Here is a 24,792-nt window from a genome sequence, read left to right on the forward strand (position 1 = left end):
CGAAATCTCACGATTTTCTGGAGGAAAATCCGTCTCTTCAAAGACACTCCATAATCTAGAATTTCCTCATGAGTTAGATAGAATGAGTAAGCGATAGTCGGATTCACAGTAGGCTCTTCGGGACCTTGTGTCGTGGGTTTCCTCTTCTGGGGGTGTGAATCCTTTAAACTAAGGGTTCTGCCACGTTTTTGTGTAAGAGAAGATGATTGGCTAGCCTCTAATGTACGTGGATCACCAATATTAGCATCCCGAGCCTCCAGGAGGGAAATCCATCGTACATTTGGTACATCTATCTTTGCAAGCGTATTCACAGCTTGAATATGTGATCTTGTCACGCGCACTAGATCGGTGAAAGCATCTGGTATGCTCTGAGCTATGCTTTGGAGATCTAATATGCGTTGCACTTTAGTTTTAGACTGAGCGATGCAGGGATCTAAATGAGACAAAGTGGGAGTCGTCCACGATAATTCAAGTCGTTCTTCATAAACGTTGACGTTCTTATCTCCCCCCTGACGACAGGAAGACTGTCTTATAAAAGTGACAATCCACAAAACAAGTAGTAAATATATCGCTTGTCAAAGGTTCTAAGTAACAAATAATTAAAGGAAAATTATATCCGACATAAATTCCCATCCTTTGTTGAGGCCCTATTTTTGTACGTAAGAGCGGCGAATCGGCACATATACCACACAACCAAAAACGCGTAGATGCGATATGTTGGGTTTGTATCCAGTAACCAACTGAAGGGCACTAAATGGTTATGTCGTAACAGGCCTCAGGTGGACAACCTTTGCTGCGTGCAATATTGTATGACCCCAAGCAGCGATCGGGAGCTTGGTACGTATAACCAACGATTGAGCAATCATTTGTAAGCGCTTAATGAAAGCCTCTGTCAGGCCATTCTATCATATCCCGACCCGAGCTCCACCATATCCCGGGCCCTGCCTCCGCCATTGCACGATATTGTTCGCTTTGGGCCCCGACCACACCCTCATAGTTTTGTTTCTGGGAACTCACATAAGAACTTCCCAGTAGGTCGCCCATCCTGGAACCGCTCTTCCCCGAACTCGCTTAACTTCGGAGTTCCGATGGAACCCAAAGCCAGTGAGTTCCCAAAAGGTCTCATGCTATATGGATGTGGGTAATTACATTTAAGGCATAGAGGATCCACTCCCCTGGACGATGTGGGATCAAACAATCTACTCTCCTTAGGGGCCCGACGTCCTCGTCGGCACACTTCCGACCAAGGATTAGCTCTGATACCAAATTGTCACATCCCGACCCAGGCTCCAACACATCCCAGGCCCCGCCTCTGTCGTAGCACGATATTTTCATCTTTGGGCCCTGACCACGCCCTCACAGTCTTGTTTCTGGCAACTCACACGAGAACTTCCTATTAGGTCACCTATCTTGGGACCACTCTTGCCCAAACTCGCTTAACTTCGGAGTTCAGATAGAACCCGAAGCCAGTGAGTTTCCAAAAGGCCTCGTGCTATATGGAGGTGGGTATGTACATTTAAGGCATAGATGATCCACTCCCCTGGGTGACATGGGATCTAACATGTTCTGGGTATGAACATGGGGTACAAGATGTTCAACTTCAACCCCAACTGACATGCAATAGCCATCAAAAGTTTTAGATGTGAATTCTCCAGCATTATTCAATCGAATAGATTTGATCGGATAATCAGGGTGGTGAGCCCTGAGCTTGAAAACCTGAGCCAATAGTTTGGAGAATGCAGCGTTCTTTGTGGACAACAAGCACATGTATGACCAACGTGTGGAAGCGTCAACCAAAACCATAAAATATCTAAATGGTCCGCAGGGAGGGTGAATTGGTCCACAAATGTCCCCCTAAATCTGTTGTAGAAAAATAGGAGGATTTGAACGAATCTTGTCATAAGAAGGCTTAGTAATAAGCTTTCCCATGGAACATGTTTGACATGCGATTCCTTGGATTGAACCTGTACTTCGGGTTAGTGGATGCTCGTGTGAAGATTTGAGGATACAACGCATCGTTATTCATCCAAGATGTCCTAAACGATCATGCCAAAGTGTAATTTCGTGCTCAATCCCAGTAGTAGAGCCGGCCACATAGTGGCATTCTATGGGGTGTATGGTCGTAGTACATAGACCACTCGGGATACACTCCATCTTCTCTAGAATACGCTTCTGGCCATATTCGTAGGAAGTTATGCACAGAAATTCAACTCCGTTTTCTACATGGGTTTCAACGTGGTGATTGTTATCTCTAATGTCCTTGAAACTTAACAATGTTTTTCCGGAATGTGGAGAATAGAGTGCCTCAACAATGGTCAAGATTGTACTATTGGAAAACATTATACATGCCTTACCGTATCCTTTTATCAGGTTGGATGGGCCTGAGAGGGTTGTCAGAAGTGCATTCTTAGGTATGAGATTAGCGAAATAGATGCGTTCACACAAAACTGTGTGTGTGGTTGCACTATATACCAGACAACTAACTTTCCCACTAGTCATACCTAGAATGTAAAATTAATTTGAATCGGTCACATGCATAAAAGTTCATAAAAACAAATATCAATTCAAAATAATTTCATTTATTCAGGGATAGTAATGAATTAAAACTTAATATCAAAATAAAAATAAAAATAAATTAAAAAATAAAACAAATCACCAACAAATAATCCAAACATAAAGAAAAAATTGTTCAAAAAACAAGAGGGGTGTTCGGCCACTAAGTGGAATTGGGCCCCAATGTGCAAATTTAACTAACTAAAATTGTTTATGTCTAAGATTCCAATCTTCCATAGGGGTGGTATCTTCCTGAAAATCAGAAACCTTCATCTTTATAGTCTCTAAGTCGTCCACTTGCACAAAGTTTGATTCAAACTTCTTACGACAAGAATGATATTCATCTACAACCTTCTTGGGAGCTCGGCAAACATAGGACCAATGGTCTTTTGAACCACAGTGATAGCATATATCCGCATCCATGGTTTCAGGTGCTTTGCCCTTATTCTTGAAGGTCAAGGCCTTGGGAGCGAGATTTGGGCGCTTCCGGGCTTTGTTTACTCCCTTGGATGGGCCTTGACTCTAGTGACCTTGGTGGGATGGCTTTTGGCCGCCCTTACCACGCCTCTTTTGGCATTTTGGGCGTTGGTTTGTGCTATAATGTGCTTCAGGCACAGTAGTCACCCCAGTAGGTCAAGCTTGATGATTCTTCATCAAAAGTTGGTTCTGCTTTTCAACGAGAAGTAAAACAGAGATCAAATCCGAGAACTTAGTGAACTTCTGAGCTCTATATTGTTGCTACAAGGCAATATTAAAAGTAGAGAAGGTCGAATAAGTCTTCTCCAGGAGATTCTTTTCAGTCAAAGTTTCATTACAAAACTTAAGAAGTGATCGGATTCGAAAAACTTCATAATTATATTCATTCACAGACTTAAAGTCTTGGAAACACAAACGTTGCCAGTCTTGTCTTGTTTCAGGCAAGAATAAGTCCTTTTGGTGATCAAAACGATAAGCCAAAGCGACCCATAGTGCACGTGGATCCTCCTCAGCAAAATATTCAGTTTGCAAAGCATCATGGATATGTTTACGGATGAAGATCATAGCAATGGCTTTTTTCATATTCACCAACAGGGTTGTCCATCTCTTCTTCAATAGCGGGACATAAGTTCTTGGTAGTGAGTTGGACCTTCACATCTTGGACCCACTTGAGGTAGTTCCTTTCAAAGACCTCCAAAGAGGTGAAGTTGGGTTTGTTCAAATTCGACATGTTCCTATCATAAAGAGATGAAAAAGATGTGGTTAGTGTAGTGGAGAAAAAATCAATTCATTCACATAGGAGTAGAGCATACAGGTTCTATTAAACATGTATTGGTTTCATTTTGCATGAAAAAACTTCGGGTTTTCATGGCTGATGTTTTTAAAGGAAAACTTCAGGTTTTCAAACAAGGCATGTTTATAAGAAACTTCAGGTTTCAAATTAATTATGAACTTCATGTTCATATATTCCTACAGGCAAACACAAATATATACAGAAATATGTAACAAGAATATGCAAAATATAACTTTTAGGTTTACGATTATAATTGAATTAATTATTTAGACTTCGGGCCAAATTAAAGTGTGGGTGAAAAAATATAAAACCCATTGGTCCTAAAATAATTAGACGAATAAAACTCGGGGCCCAAGAGAAAAAATAAGCCCCCGGGTGGCTTAAAAAAAATTGGTCCGTGAGACCTAAGCTGAAAAAATTGGGTTGTGGGTCTCGAGTGGGACTGCAGGCTCAGGGGAGGATTGGGCAAGGGAATGGGCTGCTGCAGGCAAGCCCAACGGTTTTAAAAAAAAAAAATTCAGCAGGCCACTTCAGGCGAGCCCAAAAAACAACTTTTTTTTTTTCACACACGAGCTGAGAGAAACAATTTGGGCCGGGGAAGCTCCAAAGTCCAACGGACTGGAGCAAGATGTCAACAGAGGGCCAAGCCCTAGTGGCTTGGGGTCAGGTTAGTAGCCAAAAAGAAAAAAGTGAAACAAGTCGAGTAATAGAGCCCAATTGGGCTCGGGTTTTGGAACCAAACACCCCAGTGTGTGCTGGGTGTGTTTCGCCAGAGAAGAACGCCTGACTTGTCGCTCTTAGCGGCAGTTCGGGGTTGGTTAGGACTCAGGTTGAGTCATGGTGGTCTTTGATGACCACGGTGGTGAACGAAGATGATGTAATCTCAACATTATACAAACCAAACCCTAGAAAATTTAAATTAGATTTTCGACAAAATTTCAACAAGATTCAAGTGAATCTCATCCCAATTTCTGATGTGGGACGACTTCTGGTCGTCGGAGACATGAACCAAAGGTTCAGGGCTGCAGGCCATGCCGTGGTTGATGTGGACGGGGACACCATGAAAGGTGTCAGGTTTTCTAGGTTTGAGAAGCTCAGAGCTTCTAGCTCCGTGGATCTCGACTTGGCGTGGGAAGTCTGTCTTCATGGTGATGGTCACAGGTTTGAAAGAACCCTAGGTTTCCCCTTTTTTTTTTTCAATTCAATTCAATTATTTGCACATTCAAAACAATAATATGTTAATTTAATTCAATTTGATGCATATACAAATATATTTGATTCAATTCATAGTAAATAACAAATTCACATAATTTAATAATTATGAATATAATGCATACACAATTTATGTAGAATATAAAATTTGAAAAACGTAAAGTTGGGTCATGCATTATGGTGAATGTTCATGCTATCAGGGCTGCAAAAATATCGAGATAAAAACCGTTGTTTTGAAAGAACCCGATTGCGTGATGATATGGATGAACTGGTTTGATGCAGAAATAAATTCTTCAATGTCAAATTCCTAAGCGCATCGGTATGAGCGTGCTGATGATGTGTTGTGGTCTATTTTATCTGATAAGGAGAGTGAGGGTCGGCGACAAGGAGAAGAGAGAAAGAGAGAGATGTGTTTGTAGAATTGTAGGGGAATGTGTGTTGTTATCCCTTCTACATTGTGCATTTATTTATAGTAGTAAAAGGAGAGAAGATATTCCTTCTTCCCCAAGTAATACAAGTTGTAATAGGAAATGATAACTAGAATCAAATCTAATATAGGATTTACACAATCACACTTGAACTAGGATGTTTACAACAATAATGTGAGTTTGATGATTGAATTACTACTTAAATATTGATTAACGTGTTTAAACTAACACATTATTTAATTTGCAAATTTGATCTACATGGCATCTACAAAGCTCCTTTCCTATGTAATCATTACTGATAACTCTAGGTTATTGAAGAAGTTGGGTAATATTATAAGTTAGGGTAGTTTGTAAATTTAGTTTCTAAATTTAATCTCCCATGCATTACCCTATAAGTTATTCAATTTTGGAAACTACAAGCACTTCATATTATTTCAACCTACCAAATTTCGAATGTGAGTTGAGCTTCCCTTTTCCTTTTCGCAGTGGGGGATGACTTTTAAAATTGAAGTGTGGATTTAAAATTGGTCTCTTGCTTTTAGGATATATCTAAAAAATAATTTGATTATTGTATTTAAAAAGAAAATATAACAAACACTATTTTTCTCTCCCAGCACATTCTTACTTAAAATTATATTCATTGTTTGAGTATGATTCATTCTATTTATTGTTTTCGTATGATTTATTCTATTAGTATGATTCATTCTATTTAATTGGGAAAGCTTAATTTAGAAGACTTGCAGCTATTCCCTATCAGGTGTATGCATTGGTCAACTTCTCAGTTTCTAACCAAAAGTTTAACAAAGACAACTGAATATTAATCAGGATTTAACAAGCCACTTGTCATAGTTTTTTAAACTCACATCCTCCAAATTTGTCTAACAGTAGTGCGATTCAAACACCTATCTTTATTTTTCACTCATTTTAATTTTTAATCGTTAAAAATTAATAAAGATACGTATGAAGTAAAAATGTATATCGAATAACATTATCCTTGTCTAATTATCTCACATCCCAGCGGTATACGTCTCGTGCTTCGTCAAAAACATGAGCCTCGGCCACCAGAAGAGGTTGGGAAGTCCCTTTTTCAATAATCTTATTTATTTTCTAATCATATCACCTTTAGCTGAAATTTTGTGAATAGTAGTGCCCTGTCTTCATTCTATATTTATTTAAATTTAATTTTTTATATTTCACATCAATTGGTCATTAGAATAACGATTTTGGGAACCCTAATAACAAAAAGTCTTATACTGGGGCTAATCCTTTTTCTTGAAGACGCTAATTAAGTTTATGGTTTTGACCCTACACACAGCCTCTACCAAAATAAACCTCACAAAAAAAAAAAAAAAAAAAAAAACAAGATAAAGTTGGCTTCTTGGAAGCCACTCTAAGGAGGCTGTGAGTTTATTTAAACACCCTCGGGATAATATTCTGTTTCAAAAAAATCCTTCAGGGTGAAGCCATCTCTTGAAAAAAATATTTCCCATATATTTTAAGCAAGTCTTTCTTTTTTCCTTGTTCATTTAATTGTTTTCTGCTATTATACAGATCCTAATTCTACATGTTATATTAGTTTTTAACGTGAGTTTTAATACACCTGTCTTCTATAAGTAGCTTCTGCTGTAGGTACCAAAAACTTGAAGAAAAAAAATGGCAGATATGGCAAAGTACAAGGTGGGAAATGAATTGGGTTGTGGTTTTATGGGTGGGATTTTCCAGTGCAGTAGCTACTGGCCTAGAAAATCATCTGTTCATTCACTACCCTCAAATACTAGCACAAATGATTTGAATGCACCAATCAGTGAATATTGTTCTTCAAAGTACAATGAATCCAAGAACCAACAAACCGAACCCACAGAGGGTAGTGCTACTGTAATTTCCTTGAATTCAGGTAAACCTTCTTCGAATTTGGACTCAAAACATGCCGGGAAGCCTAGCTTGAATCATCCTGGGCCTTCAGCTTGCCACCAAAAGGTTCAACCAAGAAGACATTCAGATGCTGCAAGAAGCTCAATTTTTTCATCCAATGGAGCAGGGCAAATTAAGGTGTCACAGCACCCTGACTTGGCTAAAGAGATGAAGCTACGAAGAGCGTTCACTGCTAGCTCTGCAGAGCTCAGTAGGAAGATCAGTGATCACCAGCAAGCCAATGAAACCGAAGCTCCGGTCCAAGCCACTTCAAGTAGTTTAATTTTTACAGGACAGTCTAGGAACTTGAGGAAGCCCGGCTTTACCAATCAGATAGCAAGCAATAGTCCCAGTGCCATTTCAACCAAGACTCTGGCTTATCATCCTAGAAACCTCGAAGACTCGAATTCCACACCTAGCCGAAAAAATGGCTTTGGAAAACTAGGAGGCAATGGTGTGATGGGCAACATTGTGAGGAGAAACAGCGATGACCCTGAGGTTTTGAAGTCCATGGGAAATGAGGCATACAAGGAGGACAGATTCGAAGAAGCCTTGGGTTTGTATGATCGCGCAATTGCGTTGGATTCAAACAAGGCAGCCTACTATAGCAACAAAGCAGCAGCTTTGATTGGTTTAGGTCGTCTCATTGATGCGGTTTTCGAGTGCAAAGAAGCAATCCAAATTGAACCCTCTTACCACAAAGCTCATCATCGGTTGGCAGCAACATATCTCAGGTAACATATTTTCCTACATGACAAAAATTCTCAGGTAACATATTGAATTCTTTTAAGACATTTGCTTAGTCAAGAACATTAATCTGTCATTTAGATTGGGAGAAGCAGAGAAAGCATTGGATCACTACAAGCACTCGGGTCCATACGCTTACTCGAAAGACGTTGACCAATGTCAGGCTCTTCAAAAATGCCTCAGTAGATGCATTGAAGCTCAGAAATTACAAGACTGGAATGTTCTGCTAAACGAAACCCAACTGGCAATTTCCTCAGGTGCCAATTCAGCTCCACAGGTAATTAGCTTTTTTCTTTAGTCAACCCCTAGCTATGCCAAAGGTTAATTAATCTAATCTGTTAATCAGAATAATTTATCTAATGTTGTTTAATCATGGTTAGGTGTTTGCTTTACAAGCTGAGGCCTTGCTGAAGCTTCAAAGACATCAAGAAGCCTATGCCACCTACCAAAATCGACCCAGTTTTGGCACTGATATTTGCACCAAATTTTTTGGCGTGGCAAATAGTGCTTACCTGTTAATGATAGGAGCTCAGGTTTACTTGGCTGCTGGCAGGTTAGTTAGTTAATTAATTAATTAATTAGTACTAATTAATATAATATAGGATTTTAAATATGTCGTGTATTGCATCACAAGTTAGGTTGGTCCCTATAATTTATTTGCGGCCAACTTAAGTACACTTAGCATCCTGATCATTAGTAATTTAGTAGTAATTTATCTTAGGTCAGGTAAGATGTTATGTCAAGATTTTAACATCTTAGAGCTACGGGGTTGGCAGGTTTGAGGACGCCATAGGTGCAGCTCAAAATGCAGAACGGCTAAATCCATGTGACAAGAATGTCGGTATGGTGGTGAAGAGGGCTAGAGCTGTTGCGTCAGCCCGAGTAAGTGGTAACCTTCTCTTCAAGGTATCAAAGTTTTCGGAAGCGTGTGTAGTATATAGCCAAGGACTACAGCACGATCCACACAATTCTATTTTACTATGCAATCGAGCAGCTTGTCGTTCTAAGCTCGGTCAATTCGAAAAGGCCATTGAAGATTGCAATGCAGCACTTGATTTGCAGCCTTCTTATAGCAAGGCCAGGCTACGCCGCGCGGATTGCAATGCCAAGGTGCATTGTTGTTACTTGAAAGCCAAGCACACTTTCTGCACAAAAAAATTGAGTCTGTAATAACCCTTTACTAATTAGTACACTTCTATTTCTCAGTTGGAAAGGTGGGGAGCTGCAATTCAAGATTATGAGATGCTGATACGGGAAACTCCTGGAGACGAGGAAGTTGGAAAGGCTCTGTTTGAAGCCAAGATCCAGCTTAAAAAACAACATGACGAAGATGTTGAAGACGCGAAATTAGGATCAAATTTGGTTCTTGTTACCAGCAATGAGCATTTTAGACACTTTGTGACATCCCCAGGTAGCTGAATATTCTTACGTATATTCCAACTGCTGAATGTTCTAATTTCTGCTTAAGTAGATTAGAAAGAAGTCAACAAAACTAACACTTTATTGTCTCAACAACAGGGATGTCTGTGGTGCTGTTTTGTAACAAAACTAAACAAAAGGAAGTGTTTCAAGCCCTGCACCAAGTCTGCAAAAGATTCCCATCTGTCAATTTTCTCAAGGTTAGTTATTACTAAGATTATACGGCCAACAGGAAATATTCACAAACAGAACTTGTTGTAAACTTTTGATAAAAAGTAAAATGAGGGACACTAAACAAACAATAAGTTGTCTATAAATCACGGTTTAATGTAAAGGTGGGCATAGTCTAGTTTTGGCCGGGACCAAAAATCGCACTGATGTCAGTATGAGATTTTCTCTAAACCGAAACCAAAACATCGACCCCACCAACCAACCCGGTCTACTTTTGAATACAAGTTCGTAAACTTTGGTTCCCTTCCAATTTTACTTTTACTACAAGTTTGTTACCAGTTCTGTTTCTACTTTTTTTATTTTTTTATTTTTTTATTTTTTTATTTTATGAAAGTTCTATTTCTACATATTTAATGAGATTATATTAGTATTGTTTTTTAACTTTCAGAGTAATTTTTTAAATTAGGTGGAGGTTGAAGACCACCCCTACTTGGCCAAAATGGAGGATGTGAGCACAATCCCAGCTTTCAAGATATACAAAAATGGATCAAGGGTCAAAGAAATTCCAGGCAAAAACCATGAATTATTAGAAAGCTCAGTCAAATTGTATAGCAGCTGATCGGGATAGTTAAATTAAACAGAAGATAAACAAAAATTACAGTTTATATAAGGTGACTGGCAGTCGAAACTTCACATCTTGCAAAAGAATAAGGCCACATGAAAAAATTGATTGGGCCAATCATATCTGCTTGATAACTTTGCCTGCACTGCACATAAAGCGAAAAGGATGGGAGGAGAATCGGTGTGATCATAGGTGAAATTTAGAATAAGGGAATTTGAGTGGACTTGAATTTGTATACCTTCATGATTGTTTTTTTTTTTTTTTTTTTTTCTTTCACTTTGGTTTTTGTTCTCCCATATGTTGCACACCAACATGTGCCCTGGGAAAAGTGAATTGTGGTTGATTAGAATTTAGAGGAAGTTTTAAATATTCATACTGTCTGTTAACTCTGTTATTTTTGTTATTTTCCTAGAAGTGATAGTAGGTAGAGAAATCGAACAAGAACTTTATTATTTTGATGATTATATATATATATATATATATATATATATATATATTCATAGCAGAAAAATCGAAACTAGGACATTAGGTTGAAGGTTAAATGCACTTAATTAACCACTTGAGCTACAACTTCTTTTTGTTTGATCAGAGCTTAGGGAATTTATTTTATTTTTTTCTTTTTCACAAACAATATTATCTACACTAATGGGGTGGGGTGTGAGTTAAATCTCACAATGGGCTAACAAATCGCCTTTGGCAAGATCGAATCTAAGACCTCTTAGTTACAAGTGAAGAGGAATATCACTAAACTGTAGTACTAAGTGGTAGAGCTTAGGGAATGTTTGATGACCATTTCATTTTACATTTCACCTTTTAAGACCAAACCTAACCTTGGGCTAAATGCTATTTTTTAGGTTTTATTCCCCTCCCCCCCCCCCCCCAAAAACCGAACCCAACACGTGTGGACTAACAGCTAAAAACCAAACAAAAGTCAAATCCCCCCATGATTTAGCCCAGAAAATGGTGTCGGCACCACCAACGGAACCCCACCCACATGGGCATCTCTCCTAGGGTTTATTGAATCCAACGACTGAGATCGAATATAATCAAATATAATGGTAAAAAAAAGATCTAACGGCCCAAATTTAAATTCAACAGCTAAAATAATTAAAAAAAAATATTTAACTCAAAATTCACCCAAATTTAGTGATTTTTCAATATTTATCGGAATTTAAATATTTTTAAGTTAAAATGTTCAAAAATTAAATTATGATAGTTTACATAATTTTTTTTAATTTACTTTAAAAAAATTAATCTAAATTTATTCTTTAATAATCTCAAGCTAAAAAATTTAGATCATAAGACTTGAAGCAAAAAAGCTACCTAAATTTTAGGTTTTAGCCCAAGAGTTGAAAATGGTCCAAGGACCTATTGATAACTATTTCATTTTTTTTCTTTTTCTTTAAACAAAAATTGAAAACTTGTCTCGTTAATACTTTCAGTTTTTTGTTTTAAAAAAAAAAAGAATAATGAAAACTTGTTTAGTAACAACTTTTAAATAAATCAACAGCTCCTATTAGCAATGATTGAACAACAAATTATGAATTGCCTGAATGATGTGTTGGGAGCTAAAAGTCCAATAGTTTGGCATAAGAGATATATCGTTGATGGTTGTTGATTTTGAAGTGGCGAATTAAGGTTTCTACTGGGTTGGTAATTTTGAGGGATAAGGGAGGCTTATGGAAAATATCAGAATAAAAGAAATGCTAAGGCTCAAATTAGGGTTTTACAGCACTTAGAGTTCACTTGCTCTGCTTGGTGCGTTATATGCCTTCCAAGCGCGCTAATGGCTTGAATTTATAGGCGTAGGAGTTCCTCAAGGTACCGTTTGGTACGTGGGACGGGACGGAACAGAGTGGGACAAGGCGTTCCGTCCCACGTTTGGTGCGCCTAAAACGGCTGTTCCACGGGACGAGTTTTGGGTGAATTTTCGTTCCACCTCACCTCCCTGGAACGACTCGTTCCACATCCGTGGAACACAAAATTATAATCTCTCCGTCTCCTTCTTCTTCCTCCTTGTTTCCATCCGAGGGCATCTTTGCTCCCGCTCCGTTCCGTTCCGTCCCATCCCGTTCCGTCCTGTCCCGTCCCGTCCGTCCCATCCCGTTCCGTCCCGTCCCGTCTGCATACCAAACGATACCCAAAGTCCCAGCTAGAGAATCCTTGGTTTTCTTTCTTTTTCGTGTGTTGTTAAGCATTCCTTTCTTCTTTTTTTACATTGTTGCAGCCACATAATGCCTCTTTTGATTTGTATTGTAGAGTGTTGGTAGCCTCGTGCGTTCTGCTCATAATCCCTCCTTTCGTGCACCAAATCTCATAGCAAAACTCAATCTTTGGCTAAGCTCCTTCTCCATTTTCTCTCTTGGTTTCCTATGCGAGCTTAAATTGGTAAGTTTCTTCTTGCACGTTAAAACGGGGTGTAAGGTTCAAGGTTGGATTATGTCAACGCATGAATCCAGGGAAAGTGGGTTTTGAATATGGTTGGGTTTGAAGTCTTTTAGTAGGTTTGTAAGGAAAAAGTAAGAAATTATGTCTCACATCCTTCTTAAAGTTGTGGGTTTGGACTTTGGTGCTCTCAAGCAGCCCAAAACCTTAACAAGCTTTAATTTCATACAGACCCAATGGACATTCATAACTTGTCTACACTACAACCCACTTGGCAAGTCCCATTATGTGGATTGGGCCCAGTTAAGCGTGTTGGGTAAAGAGTAACTAGGCGTGATTCGAATAAAAATGTTAATGTATTAATATTATAAACTTGTTTCGATATAGCCTGACATGATGAATACACGTGGTTTTGTATGGGTTTAGCATAAATTTATTGACTGTCCGTATTATGAATTTTATTTTTTATTTATTTTATTATTTTTTTTTGGCATGCATGATTGTGAATTTGCATACCCTTTGCACTTTACGCTTGAATTTGAGTTTGGTTTGCTATGAAAATATAATGACTAGGCTTCCGAATATAATTAGGCTTTTAGGTGAAAATTTTGAGTCGTAACAGTGATTATAGTTGATCAATCATATGATTGCTCTTATACAACTGAAAAAATGTGTGTTCTTTGGAATATTTTATTTTGTCAAGGGTTTCACAAATGTGGTTCTTTGAAGAATGTAAAGTCCATGACACAATTAAATACAACATAAGTTGTTGCACTACTGATTGCACCAAGTTAGGCTATGCCCTCCAATTGGGCTCGTGGTCCAATCGTTTCTTTGAATTTCACTTTTGGGTCTTCATTGCGATCTGGACCTGATACATAGAGATTTAGCCACAAATTTCGGCTTCGTCCCAATATAGGCAACATTTTGACTGAGTTTTATTTTTGGGGCTTATTGTACAAGTTAAAAACATGAAAAAAGTGGATAATATGCATGCAGCAAGAGAGTTCAAATCTTCTGCACTCAAACTTTTCTTCAAACTTTTCTGTAGCTTCTTTGTGATCTATCTTATTTGTTAACACATAATCATTCATTAAAATATTAAAGATAAACTAAACGAAAATGACATGTGTCACTCAATAATACAAGTCACAAAAGATTTTGAGAGTAGGAGATTTGAACTCGTAGCAGGAGTGACAAAAATGTAATCATTTAGGTAAAATTTTATTAAGTTTGAAATCACTTATACTAAGATGAGATCTAAGAGTAAATAACACCTGATAAATGGATAATACGCATTTGTGAAGATTGGCAAACAAGTAATCGTGAAGACAAATTTGGGGCAAATGGAAAACATGCATATAGAAAGATTGGAACAATTACATTATAGAATGCTTATCTATTAAGATATGACTTAGTTTTACTAAAGAAAAGGCCTATAAGGTAATAACAATTTTTTATTTAAAAAAAATATACTAAGGGGAGGGGATAGGATTCGAAATTATTACACTACTTTAGGAGAGGGAGAGTTTCAAACCCAGAACGCATAGATAAAAACTCAACGCCTCATCCATTAGAATATTAGAGCACATGCAAATATAAGGTAATAAAAACAATATGCATTTAGGAAGAGTGATAAAAACGTAGCAATTGTGACAAACTGTAGGACAGATGGATAACATGCACGTAATCGTCAAAAGATAACAATGTAGACAAACTTATTAATCACATTGTAGACCCATTTATGTTTAGATAGAACTTACTTGCATGCATAGAACAAGTGACAAAATGACATCAATTCTCACTCTAAATGAGCAGTTAGGAATCCATTTGAAGATTATCTTTTTGTTCATACTATGTTTGGAGTTTTGGTAGATTGATCATACTCCACATGAGGAAGGTGCTGCTCTGAGAATCCCTCTAGGGTTACTCAGACTTGCTTGTCATGTTTCTTTGTCCTACAATTCTGACTAAATGTCAGTCCTTTTTCTACTTGGAACATTCTCCTTGGTTCGACACTCACCTGTATGTCTAACACCAAAAACACACACACACATGTTTTGCACTTAATTCCCTGAAAGTCTAAATTTTACAGTGCATCGATATTTGAGCTGATATATTTAACGGATACATTTTGACAATATTATTCTAGCCGTTTAAATTGGAGGCACTGCATTCCTGTTTAGGTGTCATTTTCATCTTTTTTTTATTTGTACAGTTACAGTTAAACCACGTTAACATTTTATATTCTTATTGGTTTTTGTCTTATTATCTCTATAAAAAACTCAATATAAAATATTAACGTGACTTAACAAAATAGAAAGGGACGAGATGGGCATCCAAACAGGAGGGCAGACAACCTGCCTCTGCTTAAATTGCAGTGTATCCCTGCACCAGCGTGTATTGTAATAAATAGCAGTTAGCAGACAAAAATTAAAAATCACAAATAGTTTCTATTTCTAATTTCTGAAGCAAAAGATATACAGGACGAAAGTGTAAAATGCTGGCAAAACCCCTTTGCAGCAAAAAAGAAAGAGAAAAGCTGTACATGTACTAATCTAGAACAACAAGAATGAAGCAAAAGTAACACTAAAGGAGCTTTGGATTGACCAGTTTCCCACTGAATAATTCAGTGGACAAAACAGCTCGCAAAAATAAAAAATAAAAAAATAAAAAAATAAAAAGCAAATCAAAGCAGGAGATTAAAAATTAAAATAAAATAAAATAAAATAAAATCATCTCTTCCAACTTCGACTCCTGGAAATTGCTTCCTTCAATCCACCAACAACCCACGTCTCCTTTGCAATGTCTGATGAAATGTTGTAGAAATCAGAATCATATGCCATCGCCACCAAGTTCTCCAACTTTTTGTTCTGCTTGTCTTCCTCCATTAAACTCCTCAGTGTAACTTTTGCTTTTTTCTCCTCTTTCTCCATTCCATTTTCTCCTTCTTTTTCTTCATCTTCGTCGTCGTCCTCCTCCTCCTCCTCATCTTTGTCTTCTTTCTCTTCCAGCCATGTTTTTGCAGGGGCGGACCTGCACCTCATTAGCAACAGAGCATTCGGCGGTGGAACGGCCGCTGCCGGAGCTTCAGAAGTTGATCCAATTCCGACATCATCATCGAAATTTGGCGTACAGTTTCTCTTTTTCTTGTCCTCTTTACAAAACCCATTAATCTGATTTTCCTGTAAAATCATGAACCACTTCGAAAACACAGTGCTTGAGCTACTCTGGTCACCACCGTCACTAATTCCCTCACCACCCACATGGTTTTCTCGACGGTCTCTGTTCTCTTCTTCCTCTTCTTCGTCTTCTTCGTCCTCAGAAGTAATACCGGATTCGTGAGGAAAAGAACCGAAACACCGAAAATCGAACCTAATGCTTCGCAAGCAAGTCAAGAATTGCATGACTTCTTTCTTGAACCCAAGAGCCTCAGCCCAATTGGGCCTCTTCTGTTTCCTCTGTTTTTTGTTGTGAATTCTCTCTATCTCTTCCATCACTGTTTGCCAGCTTTTGCATGAGCCAGACCTGTGCCGGACTTTGATTTGTCCGGCACAGGTGACTTTTGGGGAGGTGGGCTCGGAGTTCTCTGAGTCCGCATGCTTAGTCTTGGTCCACAGCAGAGGACTGGCGTGGCCAAGACCACTTTTCCCAATGCTCGTTTTCTTCACGAGCTGTTGGTGGTGGTGGGGATGGTGGTGGTGGCGGTTGTTGGGCTCCGAAGGCCTCGCCGGACTGCAAATTGGCTTTGGCATGAGTTTTAGATTGGTTCTTGAAGGAAAACATACCAAGAGATCAGCTGAGAGCGCTCCTTTGGCTTCCCTTCCCTTCATCTTTTGATTGTTTGTTGCTTAGATCATGTGCTCTGCTCTGCTTTCTTGCTGAAATTGTATGTTTTTGGGCTTTTGATGTGTGTTTTGGATTGGCTTTTAAAAGAAAGGTGAGAGAATTTGACAGCTTTCCTCTGCTTTTGCCTTTATTTGATGTATTTAGCTTCTCTGTCCTTCTCTTTTTTTTTTTCCTTTCCCTACTCTTTTTTTCCGCAGTAATTGACTGATATCGACTAATAATTTACAATATTTAATACATTAATAATATTTGAGAGATTAGTCGTCCATATTACCAAACACTGGCCAAATATCAATTCGCTTGTAATAAGTATTGACAAAGTATTAAAAGACTGTATAAAATACTATAAACTGATATCCCATAACAATTAATATTTTTTCTTTCAACACTCTTTAATAAATATAAATAAAGTATCGGAAATGTATCAAGTCTTATAAATAAAGTACCGTATATATGTATATACGGTTCGATAATAAACATAGGACAGATACCGAACCGATTTATATAGAACAAGTTCTATTTTTTGCACCTGTACCGAAATCAGCAAAAAAAGAATCGAACCGAAAGGTTTTTTTCCGATTCAGTCCGAGTTCGGTTTCAATCCTCGGGAGAAAAGGAGATGGATTGTATGCCCTCCCATTTTCGTACTTTTTTCATGCTCTCCTGTGATGTGTGGTCACGGTTAAACCACGTCGATATTTTATATGTGGCTTAACCGTGACCACACAAATAAGAGAGCATGGAGAGAATATGGAAATGGAAGGGCAAACAATCCACCTCCGGGAGAAATGCCCACCCCTACTTGGCACTCTTCAACATCTGTTTGACATTTGTTGTGACACTACTTTTTGCACCCTTTGAAATGGGGTCACAGGGTCACAAGACATTGCTTCTTTCGTAGCCTTTACTTTTCTCTATGCTTCCAAAACATGTTTAAGTTTTTTAGAAGAAAGGTGCACGGGAAAGTAAAAGGCCACGAGCCTTGTTTGATGATTGCTAGTGCCCACAAAGCAAGTGAACAACTACCAAACCACTTCTCTTCAATTGAATTGAACCCCACAAGAATTTTGGGGGTCTTCTTAAGTCATTCCTAGTGATTTTACACCCTTTCATCTTGATGGGATTTATAAATAATTGCTTAGTGATTCAGGTTGCATATCATTTCATACAAATCACTTGGTGTAACTACCATTAGGCATAATAACGAACATTGCTTCGTGGTTCCTCTGATTTGTTCACCTGCAAATCACAATTTGACACATCTATAAAGATATCTCAAGACAAATATAATGCGAAAATTTATACTATGTTAAACGATAAGTGACAGAGAAAGAGATTGATTCCTTTGAGAAATTCCAAGAGATAATAGGCAAGTGATAGAAATGAAAAGAAAATATCAATCAAATTTAGATAACCATTTGCAAAATGTAGTCAATTTAGCTAAAAACAGTATGCTACACTTTTTACCCATCAAATAGCGCGTGAATAAGAAAAATTAAATATCATTTATAAGTTAAAAGATTGCTTCTTAATCTTCCAAATATGTGAGAGAAATTACCAAACTTACATTTTAAATTCTAATTTTCTATCCTCTCTCTCTCTTTCCAACTCTCTATAGCCAAACACAAGATGTAGTGGCGGCTGGTGAGTTGTTAGAATATGAGCAATGCATTGGTTAACTGAATTTGCTTAGACTAATAAACCCAAGAGGGTTGTGAAAAGCAGATCGAAAGCCTAGAAAATAAGGGATGGGATCCGCAGAGTTCATCATAAAAAAAGAGGAATGGGATTAAGCAAAGTGTGGATGTCATGATGAAGTGAGAGAGAAATGTACTTGAGAGCTTGGAAAAAATATGACCCCTCTAACCACAACTTGCCTTAGCAATTAGGATTAGACTTTACTTTTATTTGGGGCCTTCCATGCATGTCTAAGCCGAAAAAATTCTCACTCTATCTCATGATGAAAAGAGTACAAAATCTTACATGATACATCATTAATCCCAAGGCCTTGAACAATTATATAAAAATTTTGAAAAACGGGACTTTCTATGGGCTCTCCATCACCGCATCTTTTTGGGATTCAAGTCAACATCATAAATATTGTGCCAAAATGATGAAGTGGCGGAGAGTCTTCTTAGCATTTCTCACCTCTCTATTGATTCGATATTAGTTGATTTTGAGTTGGATGTTCGAGTCTTAACATAGGTTCGTAGAGAAAAACAAAACCAAATATACTTTCACCCACCATAACTAGTCCACACACATATTTATATATATATTTTTTTTTTTACAAACAAATAGTGTTAAATAGGTTAAATTGTTAGTTGTTAGGAGGGAAAATAATTGATGGAGTTCAAAGCACCAGAATGCATAGACATTATCCACGCCGTATTTGACTTAACTTATCACACATGAGGGATAACAAACCAAATGTAAATTTTTTTTTTTTTACAAACAACAATGTTAATATGTTAAATTGTTAGTTGTTAAGAGAAAAAATAATTAATGGAGTTCAAACCTCCACTAGAATGCATAGACATTATTCACACCGTATTTGACTTAATTGATCACACATGAAAGATCACAAACCGAATGTAAATTTTATAATCAGGATGCAAGGCAAGAGTAGTATGAAAATGTTGCACCACCTTACATACATAGAAGCAGATCAATTGGCTTTTGGTGAATTAATATTTGTCTCCACTTGATTGGAGTAAGTTTCGAAGTTTGACTTCTACGGATAATAAAGACAATATATATTTATGATGAGTTTAATACCAAGTTACGGTCACTTAGTACAACAGTATAATGCTATTTCTCTTCATTTACAAGTGAGAGGTCTTATGTTCGATTTTTACCTAAGGAGAATTTGAACCAAATTATTGTTAGCTCATTATGAGATTTAGCCTAACCCGTCATCCTTAGTGTAGATAATATCGTTTGTTTAATTAAAAAAAAAAAAAAACACCAAGTTGCAAATAGTCCATTTGTGACACTATAAATGAATTTTTAAAATCTTTGTAAATATCTTATTGTTGGTATAACATAAACTACTTAGGGCTAGTTTGGTATTGTTGTTTTTTTTTTTAAAACTGTTTTTATTGTGCTGTGAGAATAAGAAACTGTAAAATAAAGTGGGTGTTTGGTAAACTTTTTTTTTTTTGTAAAAATGCTTTTAATAATAATAATAATAATATATAAAAAAAAGCAGTGTTTGAATGTGGTAAACTTTTATGTTAATTGTTTTGAATATGTTAAATGACTAAAAAAAGATATAGTACTTAATGTGATATAATAATTGTTAAAGACAATTATGTAGGTGCAAATATTGTAATTTTATAAAACATGTAGGGGTATACTTGCTATTTTGAAAATTTCATTAAATGAGAATTGATTACTATGCTTTGGAAAAGAAAAAAAGAAAAAAAAAACTATTTCTTAGAAGTATGGTAAACCCTGCTTCTGCTTTTCTACTTTCATTGACAGTAGTTTAAAAAAAAAACACATTTTACCAAACAAATTTAAGTTCTAACTTTTTTAATAAGTTGTTTTTTTTTAAAGCACCACAATCTCAAACCAACCCTTAAACCATCTCCAAAGGAAATGTCAAATTATAACAGTCCAATTCAAATTAATAGCTGATGTGGCAATCTGAAGTTTTATATCAAATTTTGTATTTCTCCTACCGAATTGTCAAATGTTATTTTCTTATTAAAATAGAGTTTAAAATGCTTGTAATTATTTAAAAAATGTTGAAACAAAATTTTTATATGTTGAAATACTAGTGAAATAAGTGATCCACCATTAAAATTAATTAAAAATAAATTTGACATTGATATCAAATTAGACTCCTAATCACAAAGCTTTTAAATCTAGTTGGCAAATAACACTTCGTTTAGAAAGATTTTTGAGATCAAATATACACGGTGATATTACACCTAGAATTTTGACATTTCTTTTTGAGGTGCTCTTATGAAGAAAAAGTACATCGTCTGTATCTCCTCACAAAACCTGCTAAGCACTGCCTCTCTTGTTTAAATTGCAAGCCACAAACACTAAAATTTGAAATGCAGTCAAAGCCATTGCAACTCCCTTAAATGATACAGAGAGTTATGGTCGTTAAATTATTGTTCATTGGACCTTTGACCACGCATTTAATCATTCATTATTCCAGTGCATGTCATACAATAAAACATAGTATAAACTTCCCAATGAATACTCCTCAACAAGCAAGGAATTGGATTTCATAATACCATGCTAACATGGATTTTCATAATATTGTATTATCCTGCGATATTCTTAACCACTCTAATCTATGAACAAGTTCAAACTGGAGTACAAGGGAGCGAGCACAGTGTCTGTCCAATCGACTAACCCACATGTACTATTAATACCGTGCTCACTTAACTAATTCATAGTCTTCTGTTCATTTAATACATAAGTTGAGATAAAAAATATAAAAAAAAAAGTTCAATAAACATGGCGGGCAAGCAAGCTAGCCCAAGTCTAAAGTTAGCGAAAAATAATGAAGAAATTGAAAGGCACCATCTATGTTTGTTGACCTTGCTTATCTTATGCATCATTGAGAATTTGAGACATGTACGGTGAAGTGAACATGGATGGAGAAGAAGAATTTCAAAAAGTGTGTGAGGTGAGAGACGGATGATGTCACAGACCCATAAACACAATGATTCCTCCTATATCTCTATCATTCTCAAACACACTGTAAACAACATTAATACCCTAACATCGTCCTTTCATAAAATATTAAAACATAGGTGAAACCGTGAAAGTTGAACGAAATAGTGAGAAGGATTTGAACTCAGGTGCATATGAGGAACACATCCGCTTTAGATAACTTTGACGTATGAAGTTTAATTTACATAAAAATGTTTCAGGTATGGAAACAGTTTGAATTATTATGATGGCCTATGAGCTTAAAAGCGGAGTTCGACTTTGAAGTAGTAAAGATGGATACGTTAGGCCATATTGGTAAAAATAAAAGCAATTAGGACTCAAAAAGCTAGTACTTGAATGGTCCAATCTAACTAAAAGTTGAGTTTCACATGTCCATGTATTGGTATCAGAACAGGAACATCCGAAAATCTCCTCTTCAGAGGAACTGCCCTTTTTTCGGCTATACACCGGAGGAGTCAAACTCATGACTCATCTTAATCCTAGTTCATTAATCTACCCTCCCTCACCGCTTGGCATCCCTTACCACTTTGCCTTTTGAGTACAGAAGTATACAAGCTTTGACATTCATTCCCAAGTGTCAAACAGAGTTTTCTGTGGCTCTGCAATATGTTATCACCTGAGGAATTAACAGCAGCATTGCATAGAACTACAACTACAACTGCAATCAAGTCGATTTTTTCCATAGAAGTGAAAATGAGGCAAACAACAGGCCCAAATGGTCCTAAATAGAGACGTACAATTAACCCCTAATCATCAGTTTTCTATTAGCATCACAGGTATTACAAAAAGAAACTCTATAGTGAAATTTAATATTCACTCTCAGATAGATGAACTCAATGAAACTACATGTACTTTGATTAGAGTTCATACTGTTGAACAATAAGTTTGCAGACTGCAATGCAATAAAGAGTTAATATCTTGCTCACCATCTGGGAAGCAAACTTATCTTTATTTAAATCATGATCACTAATATACAAACAAGGAAGACCAAAGTAAAAGCATATGCAACCGTAAGAGTCAAAACACACAGCAGAAACTAATAACCTTAGGTCAAGATATTGGTAACCTAGAGCCTAAAAGGGCCTAAGCATAACTTTCAGCAGCAAATATCGTTACTTGTTCGATGGTCACCCCTTTATATAGCATTCAAATTTTAAAAAAATTCAGAAATGTTAGTCACTCCTCCCATCGAATTCAAAGTTCAAAGAATTTCATAAACGAAGCAGTTATGACATTGATCGAAGATCACATTAATGTGAAAGTTACATCCTTACAAAGAATGAAAGAAAGAAACAGAAGTGCACAAAAGAAAATACCTCAGCAATCATCAGGAGATCTTGATTTCCACTCCATGCACTCTTCCTTCAAGTTCATTTGTATAAGGAACAACATATAATTCAGCAAACTTCTGTTCAGAGTACTTGCAGATTGTGGTCAAAGTAGGTGTTTTCCCAAGTAGTTTTTTCTTTTCAAGGATCTCCATAACTTGTAGTCGTGGTTTCAGCCTGTGCTTGACACTATAAATAAGCAATTCTGGGTGATTAACTATAAACGAGATATCATACTTGCCAGTGCTGAGAAGCATCTCTGTAGCCTCCTCAATCTTCTTCTCAGATACTCCAAACACCTGGGGTACCCTCCTAAACACCGCTGAGATATCATCTTCTGAAAGCCCCAAACTCTTGAAAAGCTTCACCTTCCGTTCCCATGTCTCGACAGTGAGCGAAGTCATGATCCGAATTGCTGATAGGAACCTCTTCGACTTCATATCAAAACCCATCTCGTCAACCCTTTTAATAGCATCCACAATGCTCTCCGGCTTATGCACAAAAAATCTCGGAAAATGAAAAATGTATTTGATAATTTGTGACGATTTTATACCAGAACTCTGTAAGACCTCAACATTGGACATCAATGTCTTCTCCAAGTCATATTTAAGAACTCCACCAGACAACTTTAAAACCTTGAGCACACTAGCATTCGATCCGAGAATGTTCTTCAGCACCAACAGAGCAGGGCCAAGCTGATTATCGGCACTTCGCAACAGAATCCAGGGGTCAGAGGACACAATATCAACAATGTCGGAATCCGAAAAGCCCGAGTCCTGGAAAACCTTGAATTTGGGTTTGAGGACAATGTCAGGATTGGCAATAAGAATCCTGGGGACCCTTTTAACCACATCTTCCAGATGGGTTTTCGAGAAGCCGCTTTCCCTGAGAAACGAAATCACCGAACTGGATCCAGCAGGGCTTTTCAGATAAGCGACTGTTGATGCGGCTTTCAGAGCGGCTTCTGGGGAAAACTGGTGCTGGCTGATTAAGTATTCAGCTACTGCAATTTTGGGTTTTGATTTCCACTTTTTGGGTTGGGACGAAGAGTAGAAAAAGAGAGAGATTGAGTTGCATAGAGGGGATTTGTGAAGCCCGACAGAGGTTAGTGAGAGTGAGATTAGCTTTTTGTTACTCAGGGTTATCATATTTTGGGGGGTTTATAGTGAGGTTTTAGCAGTGATTTGCATATGAAAGACAGAAAAATTGGATTTGAAATATAAACTTGCCTGTGATGCCTAGCAGTATGCTTTGTCGCCAACTCCGCTTGTGTTAGGGTTCTTCAAACCCTGCCCCTTTTTGTGTCCCTTCCTGTCTGTATTTGGCCAAAACCTTTTTCTTCTTGATTTTCCTTTTTCTGTTTTCAAACTTCTTTTTACTCTATAGGCTTATTAATTGAAATGCTCATAAATCTGTCATTCAATCTCAATTTATCTTCTGAAATTGATTTTGTCTCATTTTGTTTCGTCTCACTTATAGGTAACCATTTTTCACTTTGTTATTCACTTCTCTTAACCATGATTATGATGTTTATGATGCTGGCAAGTATTTGGATGACGTGATTAATCAAGGACGCAATATGAAGTCCATCAATGAAGTTCTGATAAACTCATATTTATATATATTTTACACCAAATTCATTTGTTTTTTTAGTTAGTTCCTTATATTTTTTAGCTATTTACTTTGTTTTTGTGTTTTGTAGGATTTGTCAAGCAAAGAAAAGAAAAATAGCACAAGTGAGATTTTAAGTAACAAATTCGTCAAAACTGCCTGTACAGGTCAGATGACTTTGGAAGCAAGTGTCGGACAGTTCAGAATGAATTAGAGAATGAACCTTATATACTTGGAAAGCTACAGATATCTATTTTCAGGAACATTTCGCAGATTGTTCATATCATTTTTCTAGAAGAAGTTATGACCGTTTTAACACTGAAAGGTTTCCAAGAGGCTGAGCAGTTTGTAACTGACAAGGAGGCATTGAAAGCAATAAATCCAATAAAACTAGCAGCCAAAACTGATGCAGCCAAGAACAACCCAGCTGACACCTATTCAAATATCAGAGGAAATGGAAAATTAAGTGAGAGTAATGGGCATAAAGGTTGCCCAAAGAGTTACAATTGTTTTAGCATTTCCTCTCACTTATTGTCATCACTAAATGACTGTTAGTGGGGTGAGTTATGGAGAAAAAAATTGTGCCAG

At 37.0% G+C, this 24,792-nt stretch overlaps 3 protein-coding genes across 4 annotated transcripts; 1 reads left to right on the forward strand and 2 right to left on the reverse strand.

The window, feature by feature from the left end:
• The first annotated feature begins 6,658 nt into the window (after positions 1–6,658).
• LOC137717626 (TPR repeat-containing thioredoxin TTL1) lies at positions 6,659–10,722 on the forward strand. The gene is made up of 7 exons (XM_068457044.2): positions 6,659–8,108; positions 8,203–8,398; positions 8,502–8,674; positions 8,898–9,231; positions 9,328–9,532; positions 9,640–9,740; positions 10,178–10,722. The coding sequence occupies exons 1-7, from the start codon at positions 7,117–7,119 to the stop codon at positions 10,328–10,330; spliced, it is 2,154 nt and encodes a 717-aa protein (XP_068313145.2). The 5' UTR covers positions 6,659–7,116; the 3' UTR covers positions 10,331–10,722.
• A 4,429-nt stretch (positions 10,723–15,151) lies between these two features.
• Positions 15,152–16,691, reverse strand: LOC137716731 (uncharacterized). The gene has a single exon (XM_068456110.2). The coding sequence runs from the start codon at positions 16,549–16,551 to the stop codon at positions 15,454–15,456; it is 1,098 nt and encodes a 365-aa protein (XP_068312211.2). The 5' UTR covers positions 16,552–16,691; the 3' UTR covers positions 15,152–15,453.
• Positions 16,692–17,787: 1,096 nt separating this feature from the next.
• Positions 17,788–24,204, reverse strand: LOC148694656 (transcription termination factor MTERF8, chloroplastic-like). 2 transcript variants are annotated; one of them, XM_088698117.1, is made up of 2 exons: positions 22,582–24,204; positions 17,788–17,806 (listed from the first exon to the last, which is right to left on the reverse strand). In XM_088698117.1, the coding sequence occupies exon 1, from the start codon at positions 23,739–23,741 to the stop codon at positions 22,593–22,595; it is 1,149 nt and encodes a 382-aa protein (XP_088554243.1). In that variant the 5' UTR covers positions 23,742–24,204; the 3' UTR covers positions 17,788–17,806; positions 22,582–22,592. The 2 variants fall into 2 exon arrangements, with proteins under 2 accessions (XP_088554243.1, XP_088554242.1); XM_088698116.1 differs by lacking the exon at positions 17,788–17,806 and adding an exon at positions 20,929–21,864.
• Positions 24,205–24,792: the final 588 nt, after the last annotated feature.

Source organism: Pyrus communis, chromosome 8 (genome assembly GCF_041283825.1).
Source record: "Pyrus communis isolate YQ-2024b chromosome 8, ASM4128382v1, whole genome shotgun sequence".
Lineage (NCBI taxonomy): Eukaryota > Viridiplantae > Streptophyta > Magnoliopsida > Rosales > Rosaceae > Pyrus > Pyrus communis.

What these genes read in the sequence shown, in the direction of transcription:
- LOC137717626 (XM_068457044.2), top strand. Translation starts at nt 7,117, where the DNA reads ATGGCAGATATGGCAAAGTACAAGGTGGGAAATGAATTGGGTTGTGGT. An exon ending in TTGGCAGCAACATATCTCAG is followed by an intron (nt 8,109 to 8,202) that starts GTAACATATTTT and finishes TCTGTCATTTAG; the next exon opens with ATTGGGAGAAGCAGAGAAAG. An exon ending in ACACTTTGTGACATCCCCAG is followed by an intron (nt 9,533 to 9,639) that starts GTAGCTGAATAT and finishes TCTCAACAACAG; the next exon opens with GGATGTCTGTGGTGCTGTTT.
- LOC137716731 (XM_068456110.2), bottom strand. Translation starts at nt 16,551, where the DNA reads ATGAAGGGAAGGGAAGCCAAAGGAGCGCTCTCAGCTGATCTCTTGGTA.
- LOC148694656 (XM_088698117.1), bottom strand. Translation starts at nt 23,741, where the DNA reads ATGATAACCCTGAGTAACAAAAAGCTAATCTCACTCTCACTAACCTCT.